The 26795-nt window shown below is 53.0% G+C and overlaps 1 protein-coding gene across 1 annotated transcript in view; it reads left to right on the top strand.

Moving 5' to 3' along the window:
- The window catches only part of TAPBP (TAP binding protein), a 34628-nt gene extending 8786 nt beyond the window's left edge, over window positions 1-25842 (top strand). Inside the window, exons 2-8 of the mRNA XM_075580947.1 lie at window positions 7133-7321; window positions 8359-8583; window positions 14832-15173; window positions 15427-15750; window positions 22737-22826; window positions 24372-24406; window positions 25516-25842. Of these exons, the coding sequence (XP_075437062.1) occupies window positions 7133-7321; window positions 8359-8583; window positions 14832-15173; window positions 15427-15750; window positions 22737-22826; window positions 24372-24406; window positions 25516-25530 (1220 nt within the window). The 3' untranslated portion in view covers window positions 25531-25842. The remainder of the gene's footprint in view (window positions 1-7132; window positions 7322-8358; window positions 8584-14831; window positions 15174-15426; window positions 15751-22736; window positions 22827-24371; window positions 24407-25515) is intronic.
- The last annotated feature ends 953 nt before the right edge of the window (window positions 25843-26795 follow it).

Here is a 26795-nt window from a genome sequence, read left to right as displayed (position 1 = left end):
AAAGGGAGGGGGGGGGCGTCAAAGGGAGGGGGGGGGGCGTCAAAGGGAGGGGGGGGGGGCGTCAAAGGGAGGGGGGGGGCGTCAAAGGGAGGGGGGGGGGCGTCAAAGGGAGGGGGGGGGGCGTCAAAGGGAGGGGGGGGGCGTCAAAGGGAGGGGGGGGGCGCCTCAAAGGCATGGATTCCTCCCCCCTGCATTTCCTGCAGTGGACAGGAGGGGGGGGGGCAGTGGACAGGAGGGGGGGGGGGGCAGTGGACAGGAGGGGGGGGCAGTGGACAGGAGGGGGGGGGCAGTGGACAGGAGGGGGGGGGCAGTGGACAGGAGGGAGGGGGCAGTGGACAGGAGGGGGGGGGGCAGTGGACAGGAGGGGGGGGGCAGTGGACAGGAGGGGGGGGCAGTGGACAGGAGGGGGGGGGGGCAGTGGACAGGAGGGGGGGGGGGCAGTGGGACAGGAGGGGGGGGGGCAGTGGACAGGAGGGGGGGGCAGTGGACAGTGAGGGGGGGGGCAGTGGACAGGAGGGGGGGGGGCAGTGGACAGGAGGGGGGGGGCAGTGGACAGGAGGGGGGGGGCAGTGGACAGGAGGGGGGGGGCAGTGGACAGGAGGGGGGGGGCAGTGGACAGGAGGGAGGGGCAGTGGACAGGAGGGAGGGGGCAGTGGACAGGAGGGGGGGCAGTGGACAGGAGGGGGGGGGCAGTGGACAGGAGGGAGGGGGCAGTGGACAGGAGGGAGGGGGCAGTGGACAGGAGGGGGGGGCAGTGGACAGGAGGGGGGGGCAGTGGACAGGAGGGGGGGGCAGTGGACAGGAGGGGGGGGGCAGTGGACAGGAGGGGGGGGCAGTGGACAGGAGGGGGGGCAGTGGACAGGAGGGGGGGGGCAGTGGACAGGAGGGGGGGGGGCAGTGGACAGGAGGGGGGACAGGAGGGGGGACGCAGTGGACAGGAGGGGGGACGCAGTGGGACAGGAGGGGGGGGCAGTGGACAGGAGGGGGGGGCAGTGGACAGTGACACACACACACACACACACACACACACACACACCTCAGTTGATGCGCCCTTTCTCAGTTCCGTTTGGCGCCGGAGGTGGGGAGCGACACCTACCTGTACTTCCGGGCGCCGCCACCGTCTGACTCGGCGCCGCGAGGGAGGGAAGGGGGGTCCGCCATCTTACGCGCCGCGTGGCAGCTGCGGGAAGCGAGGTGATTTGGAGCGGGGAGGGGGGAGAGAGTGATTTGGAGCGGGGAAGAGGTGATTTGGAGCGGGGAGAGGTGATTTGGAGCGGTGAGGGGGAGAGGTGATTTTGGAGCGGTGAGGGGGGAGAGGTGATGCCGCTGGGGAGGGGGAAAGGTGATTTGGAGCGGGGAGGGGGAGAGGTGATGCCGCTGGGGAGGGGGGAAGAGGTGATGCCGCTGGGGAGGGGGAAGAGGTGATGCCGCTGGGGGAGGGGGAAGAGGTGATGCCGCTGGGGAGGGGGAAGAGGTGATGCCGCTGGGGAGGGGGAAGAGGTGATGCCGCTGGGGAGGGGGGAAGAGGTGATGCCGCTGGGGAGGGGGGAAGAGGTGATGCCGCTGGGGAGGGGGGAAAAGGTGATTTGGAGAGGGAGAGAGAGGTGTGTGTGTGTGTGTGTGTGTGTGTGTTTTATTTATTTTTTTGGACCTTTGGCCCGTCACTCCGCCTCAGGCCAATGAGAGGTGTGGGGGGCGGGCCAAGGGGGGTGGTGTGAGTGTGTGAGGCCAATGAGAGGTGTGCGGGGGCGGGGCGGGCCCAAGGGGACCAATGAGATTGCCGCTAGGGACACCGGACATCCAGCAGGCAGGCATGCATGCAGGCAGGCAGGCAGGCAGGCAAACATACAGTGCTTTCACTAATATAGTATAAGATATATTCTGATTCCCCCATGGAGAAATCAGGAAACAGCACTCAGAGAGAGAAGCAAAAGGAAACCTGTATTTAAGAACACATAGCACACTTATTTCCAACGTTTCGGTCCAGACCTTCCTCCGGGTGGTGCTGGAGAACAACTGGACCTTCCTCCGGGTGGTGCTGGAGAACAACTGGACCTTCCTCAGGGTGGTGCTGGAGAACAACTGGACCTTCCTCAGGGTGGTGCTGGAGAACAACTGGACCTTCCTCAGGGTGGTGCTGGAGAACAACTGGACCTTCCTCAGGGTGGTGCTGGAGAACAACTGGACCTTCCTCAGGGTGGTGCTGGAGAACAACTGGACCTTCCTCAGGGTAATGCTGGAGAACAACTGGACCTTCCTCAGGGTGGTGCTGGAGAACAACTGGACCTTCCTCAGGGTGATGCTGGAGAACAACTGGACCTTCCTCAGGGTAATGCTGTAGAACAACTGGACCTTCCTCAGGGTGGTGCTGGAGAACAACTGGACCTTCCTCAGGGTGGTGCTGGAGAACAACTGGACCTTCCTCAGGGTGGTGCTGGAGAACAGCTGGACCTTCCTCAGGGTGGTGCTGGAGAACAACTGGACCTTCCTCAGGGTAGTGCTGGAGAACAACTGGACCTTCCTCAGGGTGGTGCTGGAGAACAACTGAACCTTCCTCAGGGTGGTGCTGGAGAACAACTGGACCTTCCTCAGGGTGGTGCTGGAGAACAACTGGACCTTCCTCAGGGTTGTGCTGGAGAACAGCTGGACCTTCCTCAGGGTTGTGCTGGAGAATAACTGGACCTTCCTCAGGGTGGTGCTGGAGAACAGCTGGACCTTCCTCAGGGTGGTGCTGGAGAACAACGGGACCTTCCTCAGGGTGGTGCTGGAGAACAACTGGACCTTCCTCCGGGTGGTGCTGGAGAACAACTGGACCTTCCTCAGGGTGGTGCTGGAGAACAGCTGGACCTTCCTCAGGGTTGTGCTGGAGAACAGCTGGACCTTCCTCAGGGTGGTGCTGGAGAATAACTGGACCTTCCTCAGGGTAATACTGGAGAACAACTGGACCTTCCTCAGGGTGGTGCTGGAGAACAACTGGACCTTCCTCAGGGTGGTGCTGGAGAACAACTGGACCTTCCTCAGGGTGGTGCTGGAGAACAACTGGACCTTCCTCAGGGTTGTGCTGGAGAACAGCTGGACCTTCCTCAGGGTGGTGCTGGAGAACAACTGGACCTTCCTCAGGGTGGTGCTGGAGAACAGCTGGACCTTCCTCAGGGTGGTGCTGGAGAACAACGGGACCTTCCTCAGGGTGGTGCTGGAGAACAACTGGACCTTCCTCCGGGTGGTGCTGTAGAACAACTGGACCTTCCTCAGGGTGGTGCTGGAGAACAGCTGGACCTTCCTCAGGGTGGTGCTGGAGAATAACTGGACCTTCCTCAGGGTGGTGCTGGAGAACAGCTGGACCTTCCTCCGGGTGGTGCTGGAGAACAACTGGACCTTCCTCAGGGTGGTGCTGGAGAACAGCTGGACCTTCCTCCGGGTGGTGCTGGAGAACAACTGGACCTTCCTCCGGGTGGTGCTGGAGAACAACTGGACCTTCCTCAGGGTGGTGCTGGAGAACAACTGGACCTTCCTCAGGGTGGTGCTGGAGAACAACTGGACCTTCCTCAGGGTAATGCTGGAGAACAACTGGACCTTCCTCAGAATGGTGCTGGAGAACAACTGGACCTTCCTCAGGGTGGTGCTGGAGAACAACTGGACCTTCCTCAGGGTAATGCTGTAGAACAACTGGACCTTCCTCAGGGTGGTGCTGGAGAACAACTGGACCTTCCTCAGGGTGGTGCTGGAGAACAACTGGACCTTCCTCAGGGTGGTGCTGGAGAACAACTGGACCTTCCTCAGGGTGGTGCTGGAGAACAGCTGGACCTTCCTCAGGGTGGTGCTGGAGAACAACTGGACCTTCCTCAGGGTGGTGCTGGAGAACAGCTGGACCTTCCTCAGGGTGGTGCTGGAGAACAACTGGACCTTCCTCAGGGTGGTGCTGGAGAACAACTGGACCTTCCTAAGGGTAATGCTGGAGAACAACTGGACCTTCCTCAGGGTGGTGCTGGAGAACAACTGGACCTTCCTCAGGGTGGTGCTGGAGAACAACTGGACCTTCCTCAGGGTGGTGCTGGAGAACAACTGGACCTTCCTCAGGGTTGTGCTGGAGAACAGCTGGACCTTCCTCAGGGTGGTGCTGGAGAAAAACTGGACCTTCCTCAGGGTGGTGCTGGAGAACAGCTGGACCTTCCTCAGGGTGGTGCTGGAGAACAACGGGACCTTCCTCAGGGTGGTGCTGGAGAACAGCTGGACCTTCCTCAGGGTTGTGCTGGAGAACAGCTGGACCTTCCTCAGGGTGGTGCTGGAGAATAACTGGACCTTCCTCAGGGTAATGCTGGAGAACAACTGGACCTTCCTCAGGGTGGTGCTGGAGAACAACTGGACCTTCCTCAGGGTGGTGCTGGAGAACAACTGGACCTTCCTCAGGGTGGTGCTGGAGAACAACTGGACCTTCCTCAGGGTTGTGCTGGAGAACAGCTGGACCTTCCTCAGGGTGGTGCTGGAGAACAACTGGACCTTCCTCAGGGTGGTGCTGGAGAACAGCTGGACCTTCCTCAGGGTGGTGCTGGAGAACAACGGGACCTTTCTCAGGGTGGTGCTGGAGAACAACTGGACCTTCCTCCGGGTGGTGCTGTAGAACAACTGGACCTTCCTCAGGGTGGTGCTGGAGAACAGCTGGACCTTCCTCAGGGTAGTGCTGGAGAATAACTGGACCTTCCTCAGGGTGGTGCTGGAGAACAGCTGGACCTTCCTCCGGGTGGTGCTGGAGAACAACTGGACCTTCCTCAGGGTGGTGCTGGAGAACAGCTGGACCTTCCTCCGGGTGGTGCTGGAGAACAGCTGGACCTTCCTCCGGGTGGTGCTGGAGAACAACTGGACCTTCCTCAGGGTGGTGCTGTAGAACAACTGGACCTTCCTCAGGGTGGTGCTGGAGAACAGCTGGACCTTCCTCAGGGTGGTGCTGGAGAATAACTGGACCTTCCTCAGGGTGGTGCTGGAGAACAGCTGGACCTTCCTCCGGGTGGTGCTGGAGAACAGCTGGACCTTCCTCCGGGTGGTGCTGGAGAACAACTGGACCTTCCTCAGGGTGGTGCTGGAGAACAGCTGGACCTTCCTCAGGGTGGTGCTGGAGAACAACTGGACCTTCCTCAGGGTGGCACTAGAGAACAACTGGACCTTCCTCAGGGTGGTGCTGGAGATCAACTGGACCTTCCTCAGGGGGGTGCTGGAGAACAACTGGACCTTCCTCAGGGTGGTGCTGGAGATCAACTGGACCTTCCTCAGGGTGGTGCTGGAGATCAACTGGACCTTCCTCAGAGTTGTGCTGGAGAACAGCTGGACCTTCCTCAGGGTGGTGCTGGAGATCAACTGGACCTTCCTCAGGGTTGTGCTGGAGAACAACTGGACCTTCCTCAGGGTGGTGCTGGAGAACAATAGCACCAAGAAGATATTTAAACCCCCAAAACAACCCAGTGAAGTCAATTAGAGGGAGCTAATTAACCAATCAGACAAACACAAATCACAAGATCTAATCACTGATGCGCGGCGGCCATCTTGGACAGCTGTGTACCACAAAGCTGTAATCCTGCATAACCGCGTGCGCGAGGAGCGAGTCCGGGGTAGTGCGGGGGTAGTGGCGTCCTGCGTTGCTAGGTACCTAGGTACCCCACATCCGTGGAGACGTTACATGCCATCGACCGTTTCAATATCAACACGCCCTCTAGCGCTGCCCCGGGGATAATCAGGGCCGGCATACTGAAACATGGGGATAATCAGGACCGGCATACTGAAACATGGGGATAAGCAGGACCGGCGTACTGAAACATGGGGATAATCAGGACCGGCATACTGAAACATGGGGATAATCAGGACCGGCATACTAAAACATGGGGATAATCAGGACCGGCATACTGAAACATGGGGATAATCAGGACCGGCGTACTGAAACATGGGGATAATCAGGACCGGCGTACTGAAACATGGGGATAATCAGGACCGGTGTACTAAAACATGGGGATAATCAGGACAATCAGGACCGGCATACTGAAACATGGGGATAATCAGGACCGGCATACTGAAACATGGGGATAATCAGGACCGGCATACTGAAACATGGGGATAATGAGGACCGGCATACTGAAACATGGGGATAATCAGGACCGGCATACTGAAACATGGGGATAATCAGGACCGGCGTACTGAAACATGGGGATAATCAGGACCGGCATACTGAAACATGGGGATAATCAGGACTGGCGTACTGAAACATGGGGATAATCAGGACCGGCGTACTGAAACATGGGGATAATCAGGACCGGCATACTGAAACATGGGGATAATCATGACCGGCGTACTGAAACATGGGGATAATCAGGACCGGCGTACTGAAACATGGGGATAATCAGGACCGGCGTACTGAAACATGGGGATAATCAGGACCGGCGTACTGAAACATGGGGATAATCAGGACCGGCATACTGAAACATGGGGATAATCAGGACCGGCGTACTGAAACATGGGGATAATCAGGGTATAATCAGGACCGGCATACTGAAACATGGGGATAATCAGGACCGGCGTACTGAAACATGGGGATAATCAGGACCGGCGTACTGAAACATGGGGATAATCAGGACTGGCATAATGAAACATGACATTCTGCCAATGACAAAAAAATTGACAAGTCTCTTTTGAATTCACCATTATTCAGTTACAGAAGGGGACGGAACATTGGTATGTATATGTATGCGTATATATGTGCGTGCGCGTGTATATGTGCATGCGTGTGTATATGTGTATGTATATGTGTGCGTGTGCCTATACGTGTGCGTATATATATATATATGTGTATGTATATGTGTGCGTATATATGTGCGTGCGCGTGTATATGTATATATGTGCGTGTGCGTATATATATGTGTATGTATATGTGTATGTATATGTGTGCGTATATATGTGCGTGTGCGTATATATGTATGTATATATGTGCGTGTGCGTATACATGTGTGCGTATATGTGTGCGTGTGCGTATATATGTGTACGTATATATGTGCGGGTGCCTATACATATCTGTGCCTCTCTCTCTTCCTCACTCCCCCCTCCCCTCTCTCTTCCTCACTCCCCTCTCTCTCTCTCTCTCTCTCTCCTGCAGGCAGTGTGTTCCTGGCGGTCTCTCTTGCCCCAGAAGCTGACGCTCTATCTTGCTGGTTGGTGGAGGAGGTTGGGGATCCTCGCTCCATCCAGCATAATCCGGTCCAGTTACTGTTCAGTGACCACTTCACATTGACCCCTGATCCCCCCGTAACCTTTGACCCTGACACACCTCTCTACCATGTGGTCGGTGAGTAACCACATGGGGGAGGTTTAAAGATGGCCGCTCGAGGGAACTATACATGGATATCTCAACTTCCCTTCCCTCTGTCTCTCTCTTCTGCCCCCTCTTCCTCACCCTCTATCTCCCTTCATCTGTCCCCCCCCTCCTCTCCCTCTCTTCCCCTCTTTCTCCCCCAACGCCTCTCTCCCCTACCGCCTCTCTCTCCCCGTCTTTATCCCCCCTCCTCCTCTCCCTCTCTACCCCCTCTATCTCTCTCTCCCTCCTCCTCCTCTCTACCCCCTCTATCCCTCTCTCCCCTGTCTGTATCCCCACTCCTCTTTCTCCTTCCCCCTCTTACTCTCTACCCCCTCTATCTCTCTCTCCCTCTCTACCCCCTTTATCTCTCTCTCTCCCTCCCCCTCTCTATCCCCTCTATCTCTCTCTCCCTCTCTACCCCCTTTATCTCTCTCCCTCTCTACCCCCTTTATCTCTCTCTCCCCCTCTCTATCCCCTCTATCTCCCTCCATCTGTCTCCCCCTTTTTCTCCCCCAATGACTCTCTCCTACCGCCTCTCTCCCCCTGCCTGTATCCCCCCTCCTCTCCCTCTCTCCTCCTCTCCCTCTTTACCCCCTCTATCTCTCTCTCTCCCCCGTCTGTATTCTACCTCATCTCTCTCTCCCTCTTCTGGCCCCTTCTCTATCAACCCTCTCTCTCTATCCTCCCCTCTCCCACCTCCACTCCCTCCCTATCCCCCTCTATCTCTCTTCCCTGACTCCTCGATCTGTATCCCTATATCTCTCCCCCCTCTCTCTCCTTCCCCATCTCCCTTTCTCCCGTCTCTGTCTCTCTCCCTCCCTTTCCCTCTCTCTCTCCCCTTCTCTCTCTTTCACCCTCTCCTCCCTCTTTCTCCCTTCCTCTCCCTCTCCCTTACCATCTCTCTCTCTCTCTCTCTCTCTCTCTCTCTCTCTCTCCCCCCCCTCTCTCTCTCCCCCCTCTCTCTCTCCCCCCTCTCTCTCTCCCCCCTCTCTCTCTCCCCCCTCTCTCTCTCCCCCCTCTCTCCCCAGATCCCTCTGGAAAGTTGATGTCTTCTGCGGTCTCTTACTGCGAGATGACGCATCTCTTGCCTCAGGAAGTCTCTCTGGATTGGGTGCGCTCTCTCACGGAGGAGCAGCACAGCCCGCTGTCTCTCGGACGGTCCTGGTACAGCGTGACTCTCAGGGACGGGACAGGCGGGTACAGTGTGAGTGCCGTGCTGGGACCACGAGGCGAGAGAGACAACCAGCTGATAGGTACTTGTCTCACTGCCCCCTCACGGCACCCTCATAGCAGTCTCGCTAAACTGACAGCACTCTTCCTGCGCTCACAATGCCCTCTCATAGTACTCACGGTATCTGAGCGAAATGCGTAGGGCATCATGACGCAGTGACATCATTACGCAGTGACATCATTCAGGAAGTAGGCGTGCGAGTTGTGGGGGCTTCGTTTTGCCGACCAGCTGGAGAGAGCACCGTTATTCGGAGTATCCCTGTAACTTCTAAGTGTCTATTCTGGTCAGATTAGAAGATCCGGAACCTTCCGGTATCAGCAGCTATTAGCTAGGGGCTCGGGATCAGACTCTGTGTAGCTCACACCTCAGCCATTCTGTGCTGCAGAGGAGCTGGGATTACCTGGGTATTTATCCCAGGGGAATGAGTAATGAACCCCTCCCCCAAGAGAGCTGCACACAACTATATGGGTGTTTAACTATATACCTGATTGCCGTGCCTATACTATACACCCGGCTGCCGTGCCTATATTATTATACTATACACCCGGCGGCCGTGCCTATACTATACACCCGGCTGCCGTGCCTATATTATTATACTATACACCCGGCGGCCGTGCCTATACTATACAACCGGCGGCCGTGCCTATACTATTATACTATACACCCGGCGGCCGTGCCTATACTATTATACTATACACCCGGCTGCCATACCTATACAATTATACTATACACCCGGCTGCCGTACCTATACTATTATACTATACACCCGGCTGCCGTGCCTATACTATTATACTATACACCCGGCGGCCGTGCCTATACTATTATACTATACACCCGGCTGCCGTACCTATACTATTATACTATACACCCGGCTGCCGTGCCTATACTATTATACTATACACCCGGCTGCCGTGCCTATACTATTATACTATACACCCGACTGCCGTGCCTATACTATTATACTATACACCCCGCTGCCGTGCCTATACTATTATACTATACACCCGGCTGCCGTGCCTATACTATTATACTATACACCCGGCTGCCGTGCCTATACTATTATACTATACACCCGCTGCCGTGCCTATACTATTATACTATAAACCCAGCTGCCGTACCTATACTATTATACTATACACCCGGCTGCCGTGCCTATACTATTATACTATACACCCACCCGGCTGCCATACCTATACAATTATACTATACACCCGGCTGCCGTGCCTATACTATTATACTATACACCCGGCTGCCGTGCCTATACTATTATACTATACACCCGGCTGCCGTGCCTATACTATTATACTATATACCCGGCTGCCATACCTATACTATTATACTATACACCCGGCTGCCGTGCCTATACTATTATACTATACACCCGGCTGCCGTGCCTATACTATTATACTATACACCCGGCTGCCGTGCCTATACTATTATACTATACACCCGTCCGCCGTGTCTATACTATTATACTATACACCCGGCTGCCGTGCCTATACTATTATACTATACACCCGGCTGCCGTACCTATACTATTATACTGTACACCCGGCTGCTCTGCCTATACTATTATACTATACACCCGGCTGCCGTGCCTATACTATTATACTATACACCCGGCTGCCGTACCTATACTATTATACTATACACCCAGCTGCCGTGCCTATACTATTATACTATACACCCGGCTGCCATACCTATACTATTATACTATACACCCGGCGGCCGTGCCTATACTATTATACTATACACCCGGCTGCCGTGCCTATACTATTATACTATACACCCGGCTGCCGTGCCTATACTATTATACTATACATCCGGCTGCCATACCTATACTATTATACTATACACCCGGCTGCCATACCTATACTATTATACTATACACCCGGCTGCCGTGCCTATACTATTATACTATACACCCGGCTGCCGTGCCTATACTATTATACTATACACCCAGCTGCCGTGCCTATACTATTATACTATACACCCGGCTGCCGTGCCTATACTATTATACTATACACCCGGCTGCCGTGCCTATACTATTATACTATACACCCGGCTGCCGTGCCTATACTAGTATACTATACACCCGGCTGCCATACCTATACTATTATACTATACACCCGGCTGCCGTGCCTATACTATTATACTATACACCCGGCTGTCGTGCCTATACTAGTATACTATACACCCGGCTGCCGTGCCTATACTATTATACTATACACCCGGCTGCTCTGCCTATACTACTATACTATACACCCGGCTGCCGTGCCTATACTATTATACTATACACCCGGCTGCCGTGCCTATACTATTATACTATACACCCGGCTGCCGTGCCTTTACTAGTATACTATACACCCGGCTGCCATACCTATACTATTATACTATACACCCGGCTGCCGTGCCTATACTATTATACTATACACCCGGCTGCCGTGCCTATACTATTATACTCTACACCCGGCTGCCGTGCCTATACTATTATACTATACACCCGGCTGCCGTGCTTATACTATTATACTATACACCCGGCTGCCGTACCTATAGTATTATACTGTACACCCGGCTGCTCTGCCTATACTATTATACTATACACCCGGCTGCCGTGCCTATACTATTATACTATACACCCGGCTGCCGTACCTATACTATTATACTATACACCCAGCTGCTGTGCCTATACTATTATACTATACACCCGGCTGCCATACCTATACTATTATACTATACACCCGGCGGCCGTGCCTATACTATTATACTATACACCCAGCTGCCGTGCCTATACTATACTATTATACTATACAGCCGGCTGCCGTACCTATACTATTATACTATACACCCGGCTACCATACCTATACTATTATACTATACACCCGGCTACCATACCTATACTATTATACTATACACCCGGCTGCCGTGCCTATACTATTATACTATACACCCGGCTGCCGTGCCTATACTATTATACTATACACCCGGCTGCCGTGCCTATACTATTATACTATACACCCGGCTGCCGTGCCTATACTATTATACTATACACCCGGCTGCCGTGCTTATACTATTATACTATACACCCGGCTGCCGTACCTATACTATTATACTGTACACCCGGCTGCTCTGCCTATACTATTATACTATACACCCGGCTGCCGTGCCTATACTATTATACTATACACCCGGCTGCCGTACCTATACTATTATACTATACACCCAGCTGCTGTGCCTATACTATTATACTATACACCCGGCTGCCATACCTATACTATTATACTATACACCCGGCGGCCGTGCCTATACTATTATACTATACACCCAGCTGCCGTGCCTATACTATACTATTATACTATACAGCCGGCTGCCGTACCTATACTATTATACTATACACCCGGCTACCATACCTATACTATTATACTATACACCCGGCTACCATACCTATACTATTATACTATACACCCGGCTGCCGTGCCTATACTATTATACTATACACCCGGCTGCCGTGCCTATACTATTATACTATACACCCGGCTGCCGTACCTATACTATTATACTATACACCCGGCTGCCGTGCCTATACTATTATACTATACACCCGGCTGCCGTGCCTATACTATTATACTATACACCCGGCTGCCGTGCCTATACTAGTATACTATACACCCGGCTGACATACCTATACTATTATACTATACACCCGGCTGCCGTGCCTATACTATTATACTATACACCCGGCTGCCGTGCCTATACTATTATATTATACACCCGGCTGCCGTGCCTATACTATTATACTATACACCCGGCTGCCGTACCTATACTATTATACTATACACCCGGCTGCCGTACCTATACTATTATACTATACACCCGGCTGCCGTGCCTATACTATTATACTATACACCCGGCTGCCTTACCTATACTATTATACTATACACCCGGCTGCCGTACCTATACTATTATACTATACAGCCGGCTGCCGTACCTATACTATTATACTATACACCCGGCTGCCGTACCTATACTATTATACTATACACCTGGCTGCCGTACCTATACTATTATACTATACACCCAGCTGCCGTACCTATACTATTATACTATACACCCGGCTGCCATACCTATACTATTATACTATACACCCGGCTGCCGTGCCTATACTATTATACTATACACCCGGCTGCCGTGCCTATACTATTATACTATACACCCGGCTGCCGTGCCTATACTATTATACTATACACCCGGCTGCCGTGCCTATACTATTATACTATACACCCGGCTGCCATACCTACACTATTATACTATACACCCGGCTGCGGTGCCTATACTATTATACTATACACCCGGCTGCCATACCTATACTATTATACTGTACACCCGGCTGCCGTACCTATACTATTATACTATACACCCGGCTGCCATACCTATACTATTATACTATACACCCGGCTGCCGTGCCTATACTATTATACTATACACCCGGCTGCCGTGCCTATACTATTATACTATACACCCGGCTGTCATACCTATACTATTATACTATACACCCGGCTGCCGTACCTATACTATTATACTATACACCCGGCTGCCGTACCTATACTATTATACTATACACCCGGCTGCCGTACCTATACTATTATACTATACACCCGGCTACCATACCTATACTATTATACAGGCATACCCCGGTTTAAGGACACTCACTTTAAGTACACTCGCGAGTAAGTACAGGCATACCCCGCATTAACGTACGCAATGGGACCGGAGCATGTATGTAAAGCGAAAATGTACTTAAAGTGAAGCCCTACCTTTTTCCCACTTATCGATGCATGTTCTGTGCTGCAATCGTCATATACGTGCATAACTGATGTAAATAACACATGTGTAATAGGCTCTATAGTCTCCTCGCTTGCGCAAAGCTTCGGTACAGGTAGGGAGCCGGTATTGCTGTTCAGGAAGTGCTGACAGGCGCATGCGTGAACTGCCGTTTGTCTATTGAGCGAGATGTACTTACTCGCGAGTGTACTTAAAGTGAGTGTCCTTAAACCGGGGTATGCCTGTACATATCGCCCAATAGGCAAACTGCATCTCACGCATACGCCTGTCGTCACGTCCTGAACAGCAATACTAGCTCCCTACCTGTACCGAAGCTGTGCACAAGCGGGGAGACTATAGAGCCTGTTACAAATGCGTTATTTACAGTATATCAGTTATGCACGTATATGACGATTGCATTACAGTACATGCATCGATAAGTGGGAAAAAGGTAGTGCTTCACTTTAAGTACATTTTCACTTTACATACATGCTTCGGTCCCATTGCGTACGTTAATGCGGGGTATGCCTGTACTATACACCCTGCTACCGTACCTATACTATTATACTATACACCCGGCTGCCATACCTATACTATTATACTATACACCCGGCTACCGTACCTATACTATTATACTATACACCCGGCTGCCATACCTATACTATTATACTATACACCCGGCTGCCGTACCTATCCTATTATACTATACACCCGGCTGCCGTGCCTATACTATTATACTATACACCCGGCTGCCGTGCCTATACTATTATACTATACACCCGGCTGCCGTGCCTATACTATTATACTATACACCCGGCTGCCGTGCCTATACTATTATACTATACACCCGGCTGCCGTGCCTATACTATTATACTATACACCCGGCTGCCGTGCCTATACTATTATACTATACACCCGGCTGCCGTACCTATACTATTATACTATACACCCAGCTGCCGTGCCTATACTATTATACTATACACCCGGCTGCCGTACCTATACTATTATACTATACACCCAGCTGCCGTGCCTATACTATTATACTATACACCCGGCTGCCGTACCTATACTATTATACTATACACCTGGCTGCCGTACCTATACTATTATACTATACACCCGGCTGCCGTACCTATACTATTATACTATACACCTGGCTGCCGTACCTATACTATTATACTATACACCCGGCTGCCGTACCTATACTATTATACTATAAACCCGGCTGCCGTACCTATACTATTATACTATACACCTGGCTGCCGTACCTATACTATTATACTATACACCTGGCTGCCGTACCTATCCTATTATACTATACACCCGGCTGCCGTACCTATACTATTATACTATACACCCGGCTGCCGTGCCTATACTATTATACTATACACCCGGCTGCCGTGCCTATACTATTATACTATACACCCCCCCTCTCTGTCTCTCCTGCAGTCTTTCTGGCTGTGTACACCCCCTCCCTGTCACAGTCCGTGCGTCTCGGGGAGCGGGTCTCCTTGGCATGCGGCCTCTGGCGAGGGCAGCAGTCTCGGTTCGCGGTAGAGTGGCGTCACCGCGCTCTCGGGGACGGGAGCATGCTGTTCGCGTACGACGGGTGGCGGGATCACGTGGAAGAGACTGCACCAGACTGTCACATGAACTTCTCTTCCCTGCACTCTCGTGGGGACGCCTCTCTCTCGCTAGAGAGAGCAACGGTGTCGCACGATGGGACCTTCCTCTGCACGGTCTACTTGCCTTACGTGAGAGCGCAGAGAGACATCCATCTCCGGGTGACAGGTGAGAGGGAGAGAGATGGGGGTGGAAGAAAAGGGGAGACGAGAGGAGGGCGGGCGGATGAAAGAGAGGGGGAGAGAAAAGAGACAGGGAGAGTGGGGAGAAAGGGGCGAGAGAGGGGGGAGAGACTAGAGATGGGGAGAGGAAAGAGAGGGAGGGAGAGAGAGGGAAAGAGGAGGAGCGTAGATAGATAGATAGGGCAGGGATAAGAGACTGCTTTAGACTGTCTGATTATAACACTTCTCTCTCCCCACAGCCGTCCCTCAGGTCTCTCTGCTCCCTGACCCTCTCTTTGCTCTCCCCGGTGAGGAGCTGTCTCTTTCCTGTGAGGTCTCTAAGTTCCACCCCCTGGATGTCTCGGTTGAGTTCCTGATCCGTCTCGCGAGGGAGTCTCATTGGTCCGCCCTCCCAGGCGCTCTGCTCTCCCGTCACACCGTGAACCAGGACGGGACGTTCAGCGTCACGTCGTCTCTGCGAGTCCCGGCCAGCGGCGCCCACCACGGGGCTCAGTACTCCTGTCGTGTGCGTCACGCCAGCGCATCCGGGGTCATCTCTCGCACACACACCCTCCACATCGCAGGTAAGGGACCGCAAATCCACCCAGTTATACGTCCGCTCCCTCCGCGGGGGTTCCTATAAGTAATAGGGACAGCGGCGCCTCCCTGTGATGGGATAAGAGGGTGTCTCACACACAGGATTCCTATAAGGTAATAGGGACAGTGGCGCCCCCCTGTGATGGGATAAGAGGGCGTCTCACACACACGGGATTCCTATAAGGTAATAGGGACAGCGGTGCCCCCCTGTGATGGGATAAGAGGGCGTCTCACACACACGGGATTCCTATAAGGTAATAGGGACAGCGGTGCCTCCCTGTGATGGGATAAGAGGGCGTCTCACACACACGGGATTCCTATAAGGTAATAGGGACAGCGGTGCCTCCCTGTGATGGGATAAGAGGGCGTCTCACACGGGATTCCTATAAGGTAATAGGGACAGCGGTGCCTCCCTGTGATGGGATAAGAGGGCGTCTCACACACACAGGATTCCTATAAGGTAATAGGGACAGCGGTGCCCCCCTGTGATGGGATAAGAGGGCGTCTCACACAGGGGATTCCTATAAGGTAATAGGGACAGTGGCGCCCCCCTGTGATGGGATAAGAGGGCGTCTCACACACACGGGATTCCTATAAGGTAATAGGGACAGCGGTGCCCCTCTGTGATGGGATAAGAGGGCGTCTCACACACACGGGATTCCTATAAGGTAATAGGGACAGCGGTGCCTCCCTGTGATGGGATAAGAGGGTGTCTCACACACGGGATTCCTATAAGGTAATAGGGACAGCGGTGCCTCCCTGTGATGGGATAAGAGGGCGTCTCACACACAGGGGATTCCTATAAGGTAATAGGGTCAGCGGTGCCCCCCTGTGATGGGATAAGAGGGCGTCTCACACAGGGGATTCCTATAAGGTAATAGGGACAGCGGTGCCCCCCTGTGATGGGATAAGAGGGCGTCTCACACAGGGGATTCCTATAAGGTAATAGGGACAGCGGTGCCTCCCTGTGATGGGATAAGAGGGCGTCTCACACAGGGGATTCCTATAAGGTAATAGGGACAGCGGTGCCTCCCTGTGATGGGATAAGAGGGCGTCTCACACGGGATTCCTATAAGGTAATAGGGACAGCGGCGCCTCCCTGTGATGGGATAAGAGGGCGTCTCACACAGGGGATTCCTATAAGGTAATAGGGACAGCGGTGCCTCCCTGTGATGGGATAAGAGGGCGTCTCACACGGGATTCCTATAAGATAATAGGGACAGCGGCGCCTCCCTGTGATGGGATAAGAGGGCGTCTCACACAGGGGATTCCTATAAGGTAATAGGGACAGCGGTGCCTCCCTGTGATGGGATAAGAGGGCGTCTCACACGGGATTCCTATAAGATAATAGGGACAGCGGCGCCTCCCTGTGATGGGATAAGAGGGCGTCTCACACAGGGGATTCCTATAAGGTAATAGGGACAGCGGTGCCTCCCTGTGATGGGATAAGAGGGCGTCTCACACACACGGGATTCCTATAAGATAATAGGGACAGCGGTGCCTCCCTGTGATGGGATAAGAGGGCGTCTCACACAGGGGATTCCTATAAGGTTATAGGGTCAGCGGTGCCTCCCTGTGATGGGATAAGAGGGTGTCTCACACACGGGATCCCTATAAGATAATAGGGTCAGCGGTGCCTCCCTGTGATGGGATAAGAGGGCGTCTCACACACAGGGTTCCTATAAGATAATAGGGACAGCGGTGCCCCCCTGTGATGGGATAAGAGGGCGTCTCACACACGGGATTCCTATAAGTAATAGGGACATCGGTGCCTCCCTGTGATGGGATATGCGGGCGTCTCACACACGGGATCCCTATAAGATAATAGGGTCAGCGGTGCCTCCCTGTGATGGGATAAGAGGGCGTCTCACACACAGGGTTCCTATAAGATAATAGGGACAGCGGTGCCCCCCTGTGATGGGATAAGAGGGCGTATCACACACGGGATTCCTATAAGTAATAGGGACATCGGTGCCTCCCTGTGATGGGATAAGAGGGCGTCTCACACACGGGATTCCTATAAGGTAATAGGGACAGCGGTGCCTCCCTGTGATGGGATAAGAGGGCGTCTCACACACGGGATTCCTATAAGTAATAGGGACATCGGTGCCTCCCTGTGATGGGATAAGAGGGCGTCTCACACACGGGATTCCTATAAGGTAATAGGGTCAGCGGTGCCTCCCTGTGATGGGATAAGAGGGCGTCTCACACACAGGGGATTCCTATAAGGTAATAGGGACAGCGGTGCCTCCCTGTGATGGGATAAGAGGGCGTCTCACGCACGGGATTCCTATAAGGTAATAGGGACAGCGGTGCCTCCCTGTGATGGGATAAGAGGGCGTCTCACACACAGGGGATTCCTATAAGTAATAGGGCCAGCGGTGCCTCCCTGTGATGGGATAAGAGGGCGTCTCACACACAGGGGATTCCTATAAGTAATAGGGTCAGCGGTGCCTCCCTGTGATGGGATAAGAGGGCGTATCACACACACGGGATTCCTATAAGGTAATAGGGTCAGCGGTGCCTCCCTGTGATGGGATAAGAGGGCGTCTCACACACACACGGGATTCCTATAAGGTAATAGGGTCAGCGGCGCCCCCCTGTGATGGGATAAGAGGGTGTCTCACACACACACGGGATTCCTATAAGGTAATAGGGTCAGCGGTGCCTCCCTGTGATGGGATAAGAGGGCGTCTCACACACGGGATTCCTATAAGTAATAGGGACATCGGTGCCTCCCTGTGATGGGATAAGAGGGCGTCTCACACACGGGATTCCTATAAGGTAATAGGGTCAGCGGTGCCTCCCTGTGATGGGATAAGAGGGCGTCTCACTCACAGGGGATTCCTATAAGGTAATAGGTGCAGCGGTGCCCCCCTGTGATGGGATAAGAGGGCGTCTCACACACACAGGGGATTCCTATAAGGTAATAGGGACAGCGGTGCCCCCCTGTGATGGGATAAGAGGGCGTCTCACACATGGGATTCCTATAAGGTAATAGGTGCAGCGGTGCCTCCCTGTGATGGGATAAGGGTGCGTCTCACACACAGGGGATTCCTATAAGTAATAGGGTCAGCGGTGCCTCCCTGTGATGGGATAAGAGGGCGTATCACACACACGGGATTCCTATAAGATAATAGGGACAGCGGTGCCTCCCTGTGATGGGATAAGAGGGCGTCTCACACAGGATTCCTATAAGGTAATAGGGTCAGCGGTGCCTCCCTGTGATGGAATAAGAGGGCGTCTCACACACGGGATCCCTATAAGATAATAGGGACAGCGGTGCCCCCCTGTGATGGGATAAGAGGGCGTCTCACACACAGGATTCCTATAAGGTAATAGGGTCAGCGGTGCCTCCCTGTGATGGGATAAGAGGGAGTCTCACACACGGGATTCCTATAAGTAATAGGGACATCGGTGCCTCCCTGTGATGGGATAAGAGGGTGTCTCACACACAGGGGATTCCTATAAGGTAATAGGGACATCGGTGCCTCCCTGTGATGGGATAAGAGGGCGTCTCACACACGGGATTCCTATAAGGTAATAGGGGCAGCGGCGCCACCCTGTGATGGGATAAGAGGGTGTCTCACACAGGGGATTCCTATAAGGTAATAGGGACAGCGGTGCCTCCCTGTGATGGGATAAGAGGGTGTCTCACACACAGGGGATTCCTATAAGGTAATAGGGGCAGCGGCGCCTCCCTGTGATGGGATAAGAGGGAGTCTCACACACAGGATTCCTATAAGATAATAGGGACAACGGTGCCTCCCTGTGATGGGATAAGAGGGAGTCTCACACACAGGATTCCTATAAGGTAATAGGGACAGCGGTGCCCCCCTGTGATGGGATAAGAGGGAGTCTCACACACAGGATTCCTATAAGATAATAGGGACAGCGGTGCCTCCCTGTGATGGGATAAGAGGGCGTCTCACACACAGGATTCCTATAAGGTAATAGGGACAGCGGTGCCCCCCTGTGATGGGATAAGAGGGCGTCTCACACACGGGATTCCTATAAGATAATAGGGACAGCGATGCCCCCCTGTGATGGGATAAGAGGGCGTCTCACACACAGGATTCCTATAAGGTAATAGGGACATCGATGCCTCCCTGTGATGGGATAAGAGGGCGTCTCACACACGGGATTCCTATAAGTAATAGGGACAGCGGTGCCCCCCTGTGATGGGATAAGAGGGCGTCTCACACACAGGGGATTCCTATAAGTAATAGGGTCAGCGGTGCCTCCCTGTGATGGGATAAGAGGGCGTCTCACACACACAGGATTCCTATAAGGTAATAGGGACAGCGGTGCCTCCCTGTGATGGGATAAGGGGGCGCCTCACACACTGGGGATTCCTATAAGATAATAGGGACAGCGGTGCCCCCCTGTGATGGGATAAGAGGGTGTCTCACACACAGGGGATCCCTATAAGGTAATAGGGTCAGCGGTGCCCCCCTGTGATGGGATAAGAGGGTGTCTCACACACAGGGGATTCCTATAAGGTAATAGGGTCAGCGGCGCCCCCCTGTGATGGGATAAGAGGGCGTCTCACACACGGGATTCCTATAAGGTAATAGGGACAGCGGCGCCCCCCTGTGATGGGATAAGAGGGAGTCTCACACACGGGATTCCTATAAGGTAATAGGGACAGCGGTGCCCCCCTGTGATGGGATAAGAGGGTGTCTCACACACGGGATTCCTATAAGGTAATAGGGACAGCGGTGCCTCCCTGTGATGGGATAAGAGGGTGTCTCTCACACGGGATTCCTATAAGGTAATAGGGACAGCGGTGCCCCCCTGTGATGGGATAAGAGGGCGTCTCACACACAGGATTCCTATAAGGTAATAGGGACAGCGGCGCCCCCCTGTGATGGGATATGAGGGCGTCTCACACACAGGGGATTCCTATAAGGTAATAGGGACAGCGGCGCCCTCCTGTGATGGGATAAGAGGGCGTCTCACACACAGGATTCCTATAAGGTAATAGGGAGAGCGGTGCCTCCCTGTGATGGGATAAGAGGGCGTCACACACACGGGATTCCTATAAGGTAATAGGGACAGCGGTGCCTCCCTGTGATGGGATAAGAGGGTGTCTCACACACAGGGGATTCCTATAAGGTAATAGGGACAGCGGCGCCCCCCTGTGATGGGATAAGAGGGCGTCTCACACACGGGATTCCTATAAGTAATAGGGACAGCGGTGCCTCCCTGTGATGGGATAAGAGGGCGTCTCACGCACAGGATTCCTATAAAATAATAGGGTCAGCGGCGCCTCCGTGTGATGGGATAAGAGGGCGTCTCACGCACAGGATTCCTATAAGATAATAGGGTCAGCGGTGCCTCCCTGTGATGGGATAAGAGGGTGTCTCACGCACAGGATTCCTATAAGGTAATAGGGACAGCGGTGCCTCCGTGTGATGGGATAAGAGGGTGTCTCACACACACACAGGATTCCTATTAGGTAATAGGGACAGCGGTGCCTCCCTGTGATGGGATAAGAGGGCGTCTCACAGACAGGGGATTCCTATAAGGTAATAGGGTCAGCGGTGCCCCCCTGTGATGGGATAAGAGGGCGTCTCACACACGGGATTCCTATAAGGTAATAGGGTCAGCGGTGCCCCCCTGTGATGGGATAAGAGGGCGTCTCACACAGGGGATTCCTATAAGGTAATAGGGTCAGCGGTGCCCCCTTGTGATGGGATAAGAGGGCGTCTCACACAGAGGATTCCTATAAGGTAATAGGGACAGAGGTGATTCTTTTAGTGAACAGAATCAGTGGCATATCCTCTGAAACACCCCAATCTGCCATAACTTCGGTTCTGGAGGTCCTAGTAACTGCCCGCCAGGGTCCCCCAATACCGGATCCTGGAGGCCAGTAGGACAGCCTATCCCCAAGAATCCTAGTCCTTTAGGGGGTTTGGGGTTCACCCCAGTAACAAAGTGGACATTGGAAGTCTGCATTTCCAATGAAGGACCAAGTGTCCAGGGGACGACCCTTCCTTGCCCCCTAATGCCTCTGCTTGCCTAATGGAGCCAGTTGGTGGGTCTACCAAAGGGAGAGGACTCTTTTGTGTATGGGGGGTCTACGTCTCACACCTCCCAGCTTGTCAGCAAGGAAGCCTCTTGGGTTTCACACTCCAAGGGAATAGAGTGTCAGCAGTTCGCCCATAACAGCCAGATCTAAAGAGGCCAGGAAAACCCTTTGACGCGCACACACAGTCTGGCCTCTCTCTGGAGTTTGAGGTGTAACTGAGATCCCCAAACTGTACGTGTGTGTGTCTTTGAACAGCTCAGCCTGTGTCTGCATGCCGGTTCTCGAGGGGACTGTATCTGTATAGCACGCGGGGGGTGTACTGGGAGACTAAGTTCCTGGGTCCGGCTTGCAGCAGGACTCTGAGTGGACCAGCGGAACTGATCCCCGGTCTGTGTGGGGGGCCGGGTTCCCTACGCTCTGGTGCGTCCTGAGCCAAGGAACCAAGCCAAAGCTAACAAACCCTTACATAACTACCCGGTAACTGCACCAAGCACAAGGACTGGTTTTATCTGTTGTGCTGTACCCCATTACGGACAGTTTCCCCCAACCTGGAAACCGAGGGACTATTGCGGCTACCCCTGGCCTCTCCTCCGCGTAACGTACTCTGGGGAGAAATCCAATCCCCTCCCAGGTTAGAGGTGGGTCACACTGTGGGTAATTGTGTGTTTTGTGTATGTTTGTATGCTTCTATTCTGGTGCCCTCGCAAACAAACATAGTCTCTTGAACTCCGTGTCTTGGGTTGGCGATCCAACGAACTTGTGGGGTCTGCTCAGTACCGTTACGTGATAGACCCTACCACTGGCCGGCCCAACTTCCAACGCCAGGTGGCCGGGCCTCCCGCAGCCGCTGGGCCCACGACAGTTGTCTTGGTTCTCCGCCCCCTCCCCCTCCCTTGTGAGTGTCCCTGGCTGTGAGAAACTGTCTCTTTCTCTTTGCAGGTTTCTCGGGCCCGTCACTGGAAGATGGCATGTGTCTCTTTGTGATCGCTCTCATTCTGTATGGGACCCTCAGCTTCCTGTACAGGAAAGGTGAGAGCGGTGAGAGAGAGCAGAGATGGGGGGAGAGAGAGATGGGCGGGTGAGAGAGAGCAGGGGAGGAGGTGAGAGAGAGCAGAGAGGGGGTGAGAGCAGAGCACGAAAGTGGGAGATAGCAAGGGGTTGAGAGAGAGCGGGAAGAGTGTGGGGGGGGGGGGGGGTTGAGAGAGTGCAGTGAGAGTCTGTGTGGGGGTGAGAGAGCAGAGAGAGTGGAGGTGAGGGAGAGCCAGGGGAGGTGAAAGAGAGTGGGGAGAGGAGAGAGAGAGAAAAGCGAGCACAGGGTGGGTGACAGAGAGCGGGGAAAGTGTGTGGGGGCGTGGGAGGGTTGAGAGACTAGGGAGAGGAGAGAGCGAAAGCAGGAATAGGTGAGAGAGTGGAGGAAAAGGAGAGAGAGGGACTGTAGAGAGAGGAGAGCTAGCACAGGGGGGATGAGAGAGCAGGGAGAGGGGGGGGTAGAGAGCAAGGAGTGTGGGGGGAGTGAGAGAGAGCAGGGAGAGGGTGGGGGCGTGGGTAAGAGAGCAGGGAGAGTGTGGGGGATGGGTAAGAGAGCAGGGAGTGTGGGGGGAGTGAGAGAGCAGGAAGAGTGTGGGTGGGGGGTAGGAGAGCAGGGAGAGTGTGGGGGTGTGAGAGCAGGGAGTGTGTGGGGGGTGAGAGAGCAGGGAGAGTGTGGGGGCAGTGAGCGAGAACGGGGAGAGTGGGGGCTGAAAGACAGCAGGGACAGGGTGGGGGGTGGGGTGAGAGACAGCAGGGAGAGTGTGGGGGCGGTGAGAGAGCAAGGAGAGTGTGGAGTGGGGTGGGGTGAGAAAGGCAAGGGGGAGGCGAGAGAGAGCGGGGAGAGAGAGAAAGCAGGGAGAGGAGAGCGAGCACAGGGAGGTGAAAGACCCCCTTTCTCTCATCTCCTGCTGCTCTCTCTCCTGCCTCCCCCTCTCCTCTCCTGCTGCTCTCTCTCCTGTCTCCCCCTCTCTCCTCTCCTGCTGCTCTCTCTCCTGCCTCCCCCTTTCTCTCATCTCCTGCTCTCTCTCCTGCCTCCCCCTTTCTCTCATCTCCTGCTGCTCTCTTGCCTCCCTCTCTCTCATCTCCTGCTGCTCTCTCTCCTGCCTCCCCCTCTCTCTCATCTCCTGCCTCCCCCTCTCTCCTCTCCTGCTGCTCTCTCTCCTGCCTCCCCCTTTCTCTCATCTCCTGCTGCTCTCTCTCCTGCCTCCCCCCCTCTCCTCTCCTGCTGCTCTCTCTCCTGCCTCCCCCTTTCTCTCATCTCCTGCTGCTCTCTCTCCTGCCTCCCCCTCTCTCTCATCTCCTGCCTCCCCCTCTCTCCTCTCTTGCTGCTCTCTCTCCTGCCTCCCCCTTTCTCTCATCTCCTGCTGCTCTCTCTCTCCTGCCTCCCCCTCTCTCTCCTCTCCTGCTGCTCTCTCTCCTGCCTCCCCCTCTCTCTCCTCTCCTGCTGCTCTCTCTCCTGCCTCTCTCTCTTTCTCATCTCTCTTACCCTGCTCCCCCCCCCCTCTCTCTCTCCTCTCTCATCTCTCTCTCTCTCTCCCCTCTCAGTTTTGCTCATCTATGGATCTCAGGAGGATAAAAAGGTAACTATTATCTGTTTATATTGATTTTCACTCTGCTGCCCCTGTGTCTGTGCGGTCTTAGTATATTTAAAACCAGAGACAGAACATAAAACACAGACAGAGCTCAGTGCACATCCAGGGAAACCTATACACGGTACAGTGCCTAAATATACATGTATTGATATCTATGAAATAAAATGGTCTTTTAGTTTAACATTTTGGCCAAATTGTTGTAAGCCCCTGAGCCACTGCACGGCAGACCACACCTCAAGGGTCCCTACACTAATATAAATTCTTAATAACCTGTGCATTGCCAGGAAGAATGATTTATAATAAATCTGTCAAAATTAGTTGCAAAGTTCTAAGTCTGATTGAAGCTTTTATTAACCTGTACATTACCAGGAAAAGCACTCTGTAATAGTGCTTTTCCTGGTAATGTACAGGTTAATAAAGGCTTCAATCAGACTTAGAACTTTGCAACTAATTTTGACAGATTTATTATAAATCATTCTTCCTGGCAATGCACAGGTTATTAAGAATTTATATTAGTGTAGGGACCCTTGAGGTGTGGTCTGCCGTGCAGTGGCTCAGGGGCTTACAACAATTTGGCCAAAATGATAAACTAAAAGACCATTTTATTTCATAGATATTTATACATATATATTTAGGCACTGTACCGTGTATAGGTTTCCCTGGATGTGCACTGAGCTCTGTCTGTGTTTAATGTTCTGTCTCTGGTTTTAAATATATATTGCCATGCTCAGTAGCACTCCTCTGTGACACATATGCTTATATATATGTTGTGGTTATTTTGGGGGGTTCAATAGGAGCTTGTAGGTGTCCTGTATATCGGTCAATGTATACCACACACTTCTCTGCTGCTGGTGACATTAAGCTGGAGGTGTGTGTGTGTGTTTGTGTGTCACTTCTCTGCTGCTGGTGACATTAAGCTGGAGGTGTGTGTGTGTGTTTGTGTGTCACTTCTCTGCTGCTGGTGACATTAAGCTGGAGGTGTGTGTGTGTTTGTGTGTCACTTCTCTGCTGCTGGTGACATTAAGCTAGAGGTGTGTGTGTGTGTTTGTGTGTCACTTCTCTGCTGCTTGTGACATTTTCTCTATTTTCAATTTCAGGATAAAAATGAATAAAACAAGAGCCGGAAACTGAGAAAAGTGTTTGTGTGTGTGTGTGTGTGTGTGTGTGTGTGTGTGTCGGTTTGTGTGGTTGATAGCAGCTATGTGTGTCAGTTTGTATGGTTGGTAGTGTGTTTGTGTGTGTCTGTTTGTTTGTGTACATGTGTGTCTGTTTGTGTGGTTGATAGTGTCTGTGTGTCTGTTCGTGTGTATGCATGTGTGTCAGTTTGTGTGGGTGATAGTGTGTCTCAGTGTCACAATATATGACACTGTATTTCGAAGCTTAATGTGTGTTGTTACAAAAATAAAGTTTGGTGTTAGGAGAAAGTGTGTGCGACCTTCCTCAGGCTGAGATTATAGTGTGTGCGACCTTCCTCAGGCTGAGATTATAGTCTGTGCGACCTTCCTCAGGCTGAGATTATAGTCTGTGCGACCTTCCTCATGCTGAGATTATAGTGTGTGCGACCCTCCTCAGGCTGAGATTATAGTGTGTGCGACCCTCCTCAGGCTGAGATTATAGTGTGTGCGACCTTCCTCAGGCTGAGATTATAGTGTGTGCGACCCTCCTCAGGCTGAGATTATAGTCTGTGCGACCTTCCTCATGCTGAGATTATAGTCTGTGCGACCTTCCTCATGCTGAGATTATAGTCTGTGCGACCCTCCTCATGCTGAGATTATAGTGTGTGCGACCTTCCTCAGGCTGAGATTATAGTGTGTGCGACCCTCCTCATGCTGAGATTATAGTGTGTGCGACCTTCCTCAGGCTGAGATTATAGTGTGTGCGACCTTCCTCATGCTGAGATTATAGTGTGTGCGACCTTCCTCAGGCTGAGATTATAGTGTGTGTGACCTTCCTCAGGCTGAGATTATAGTCTGTGCGACCTTCCTCAGGCTGAGATTATAGTCTGTGCGACCTTCCTCAGGCTGAGATTATAGTCTGTGCGACCTTCCTCATGCTGATATTATAGTGTGTGCGACCCTCCTCAGGCTGAGATTATAGTGTGTGCGACCTTCCTCAGGCTGAGATTATAGTGTGTGCGACCCTCCTCAGGCTGAGATTATAGTCTGTGCGACCTTCCTCAGGCTGAGATTATAGTGTGTGCGACCTTCCTCAGGCTGAGATTATAGTGTGTGCGACCTTCCTCAGGCTGAGATTATAGTGTGTGCGACCCTCCTCATGCTGAGATTATAGTGTGTGCGACCTTCCTCATGCTGAGATTATAGTGTGCGACCCTCCTCATGCTGAGATTATAGTCTGTGCGACCCTCCTCATGCTGAGA

Source organism: Ascaphus truei (assembly GCF_040206685.1).
Source record: "Ascaphus truei isolate aAscTru1 chromosome 20 unlocalized genomic scaffold, aAscTru1.hap1 SUPER_20_unloc_3, whole genome shotgun sequence".
NCBI classification, from domain to species: Eukaryota; Metazoa; Chordata; class Amphibia; order Anura; family Ascaphidae; genus Ascaphus; species Ascaphus truei.
The sequence above is the reverse complement of the archived record's forward strand: the minus strand, read 5'-3'. Positions and strand labels throughout refer to the sequence as shown.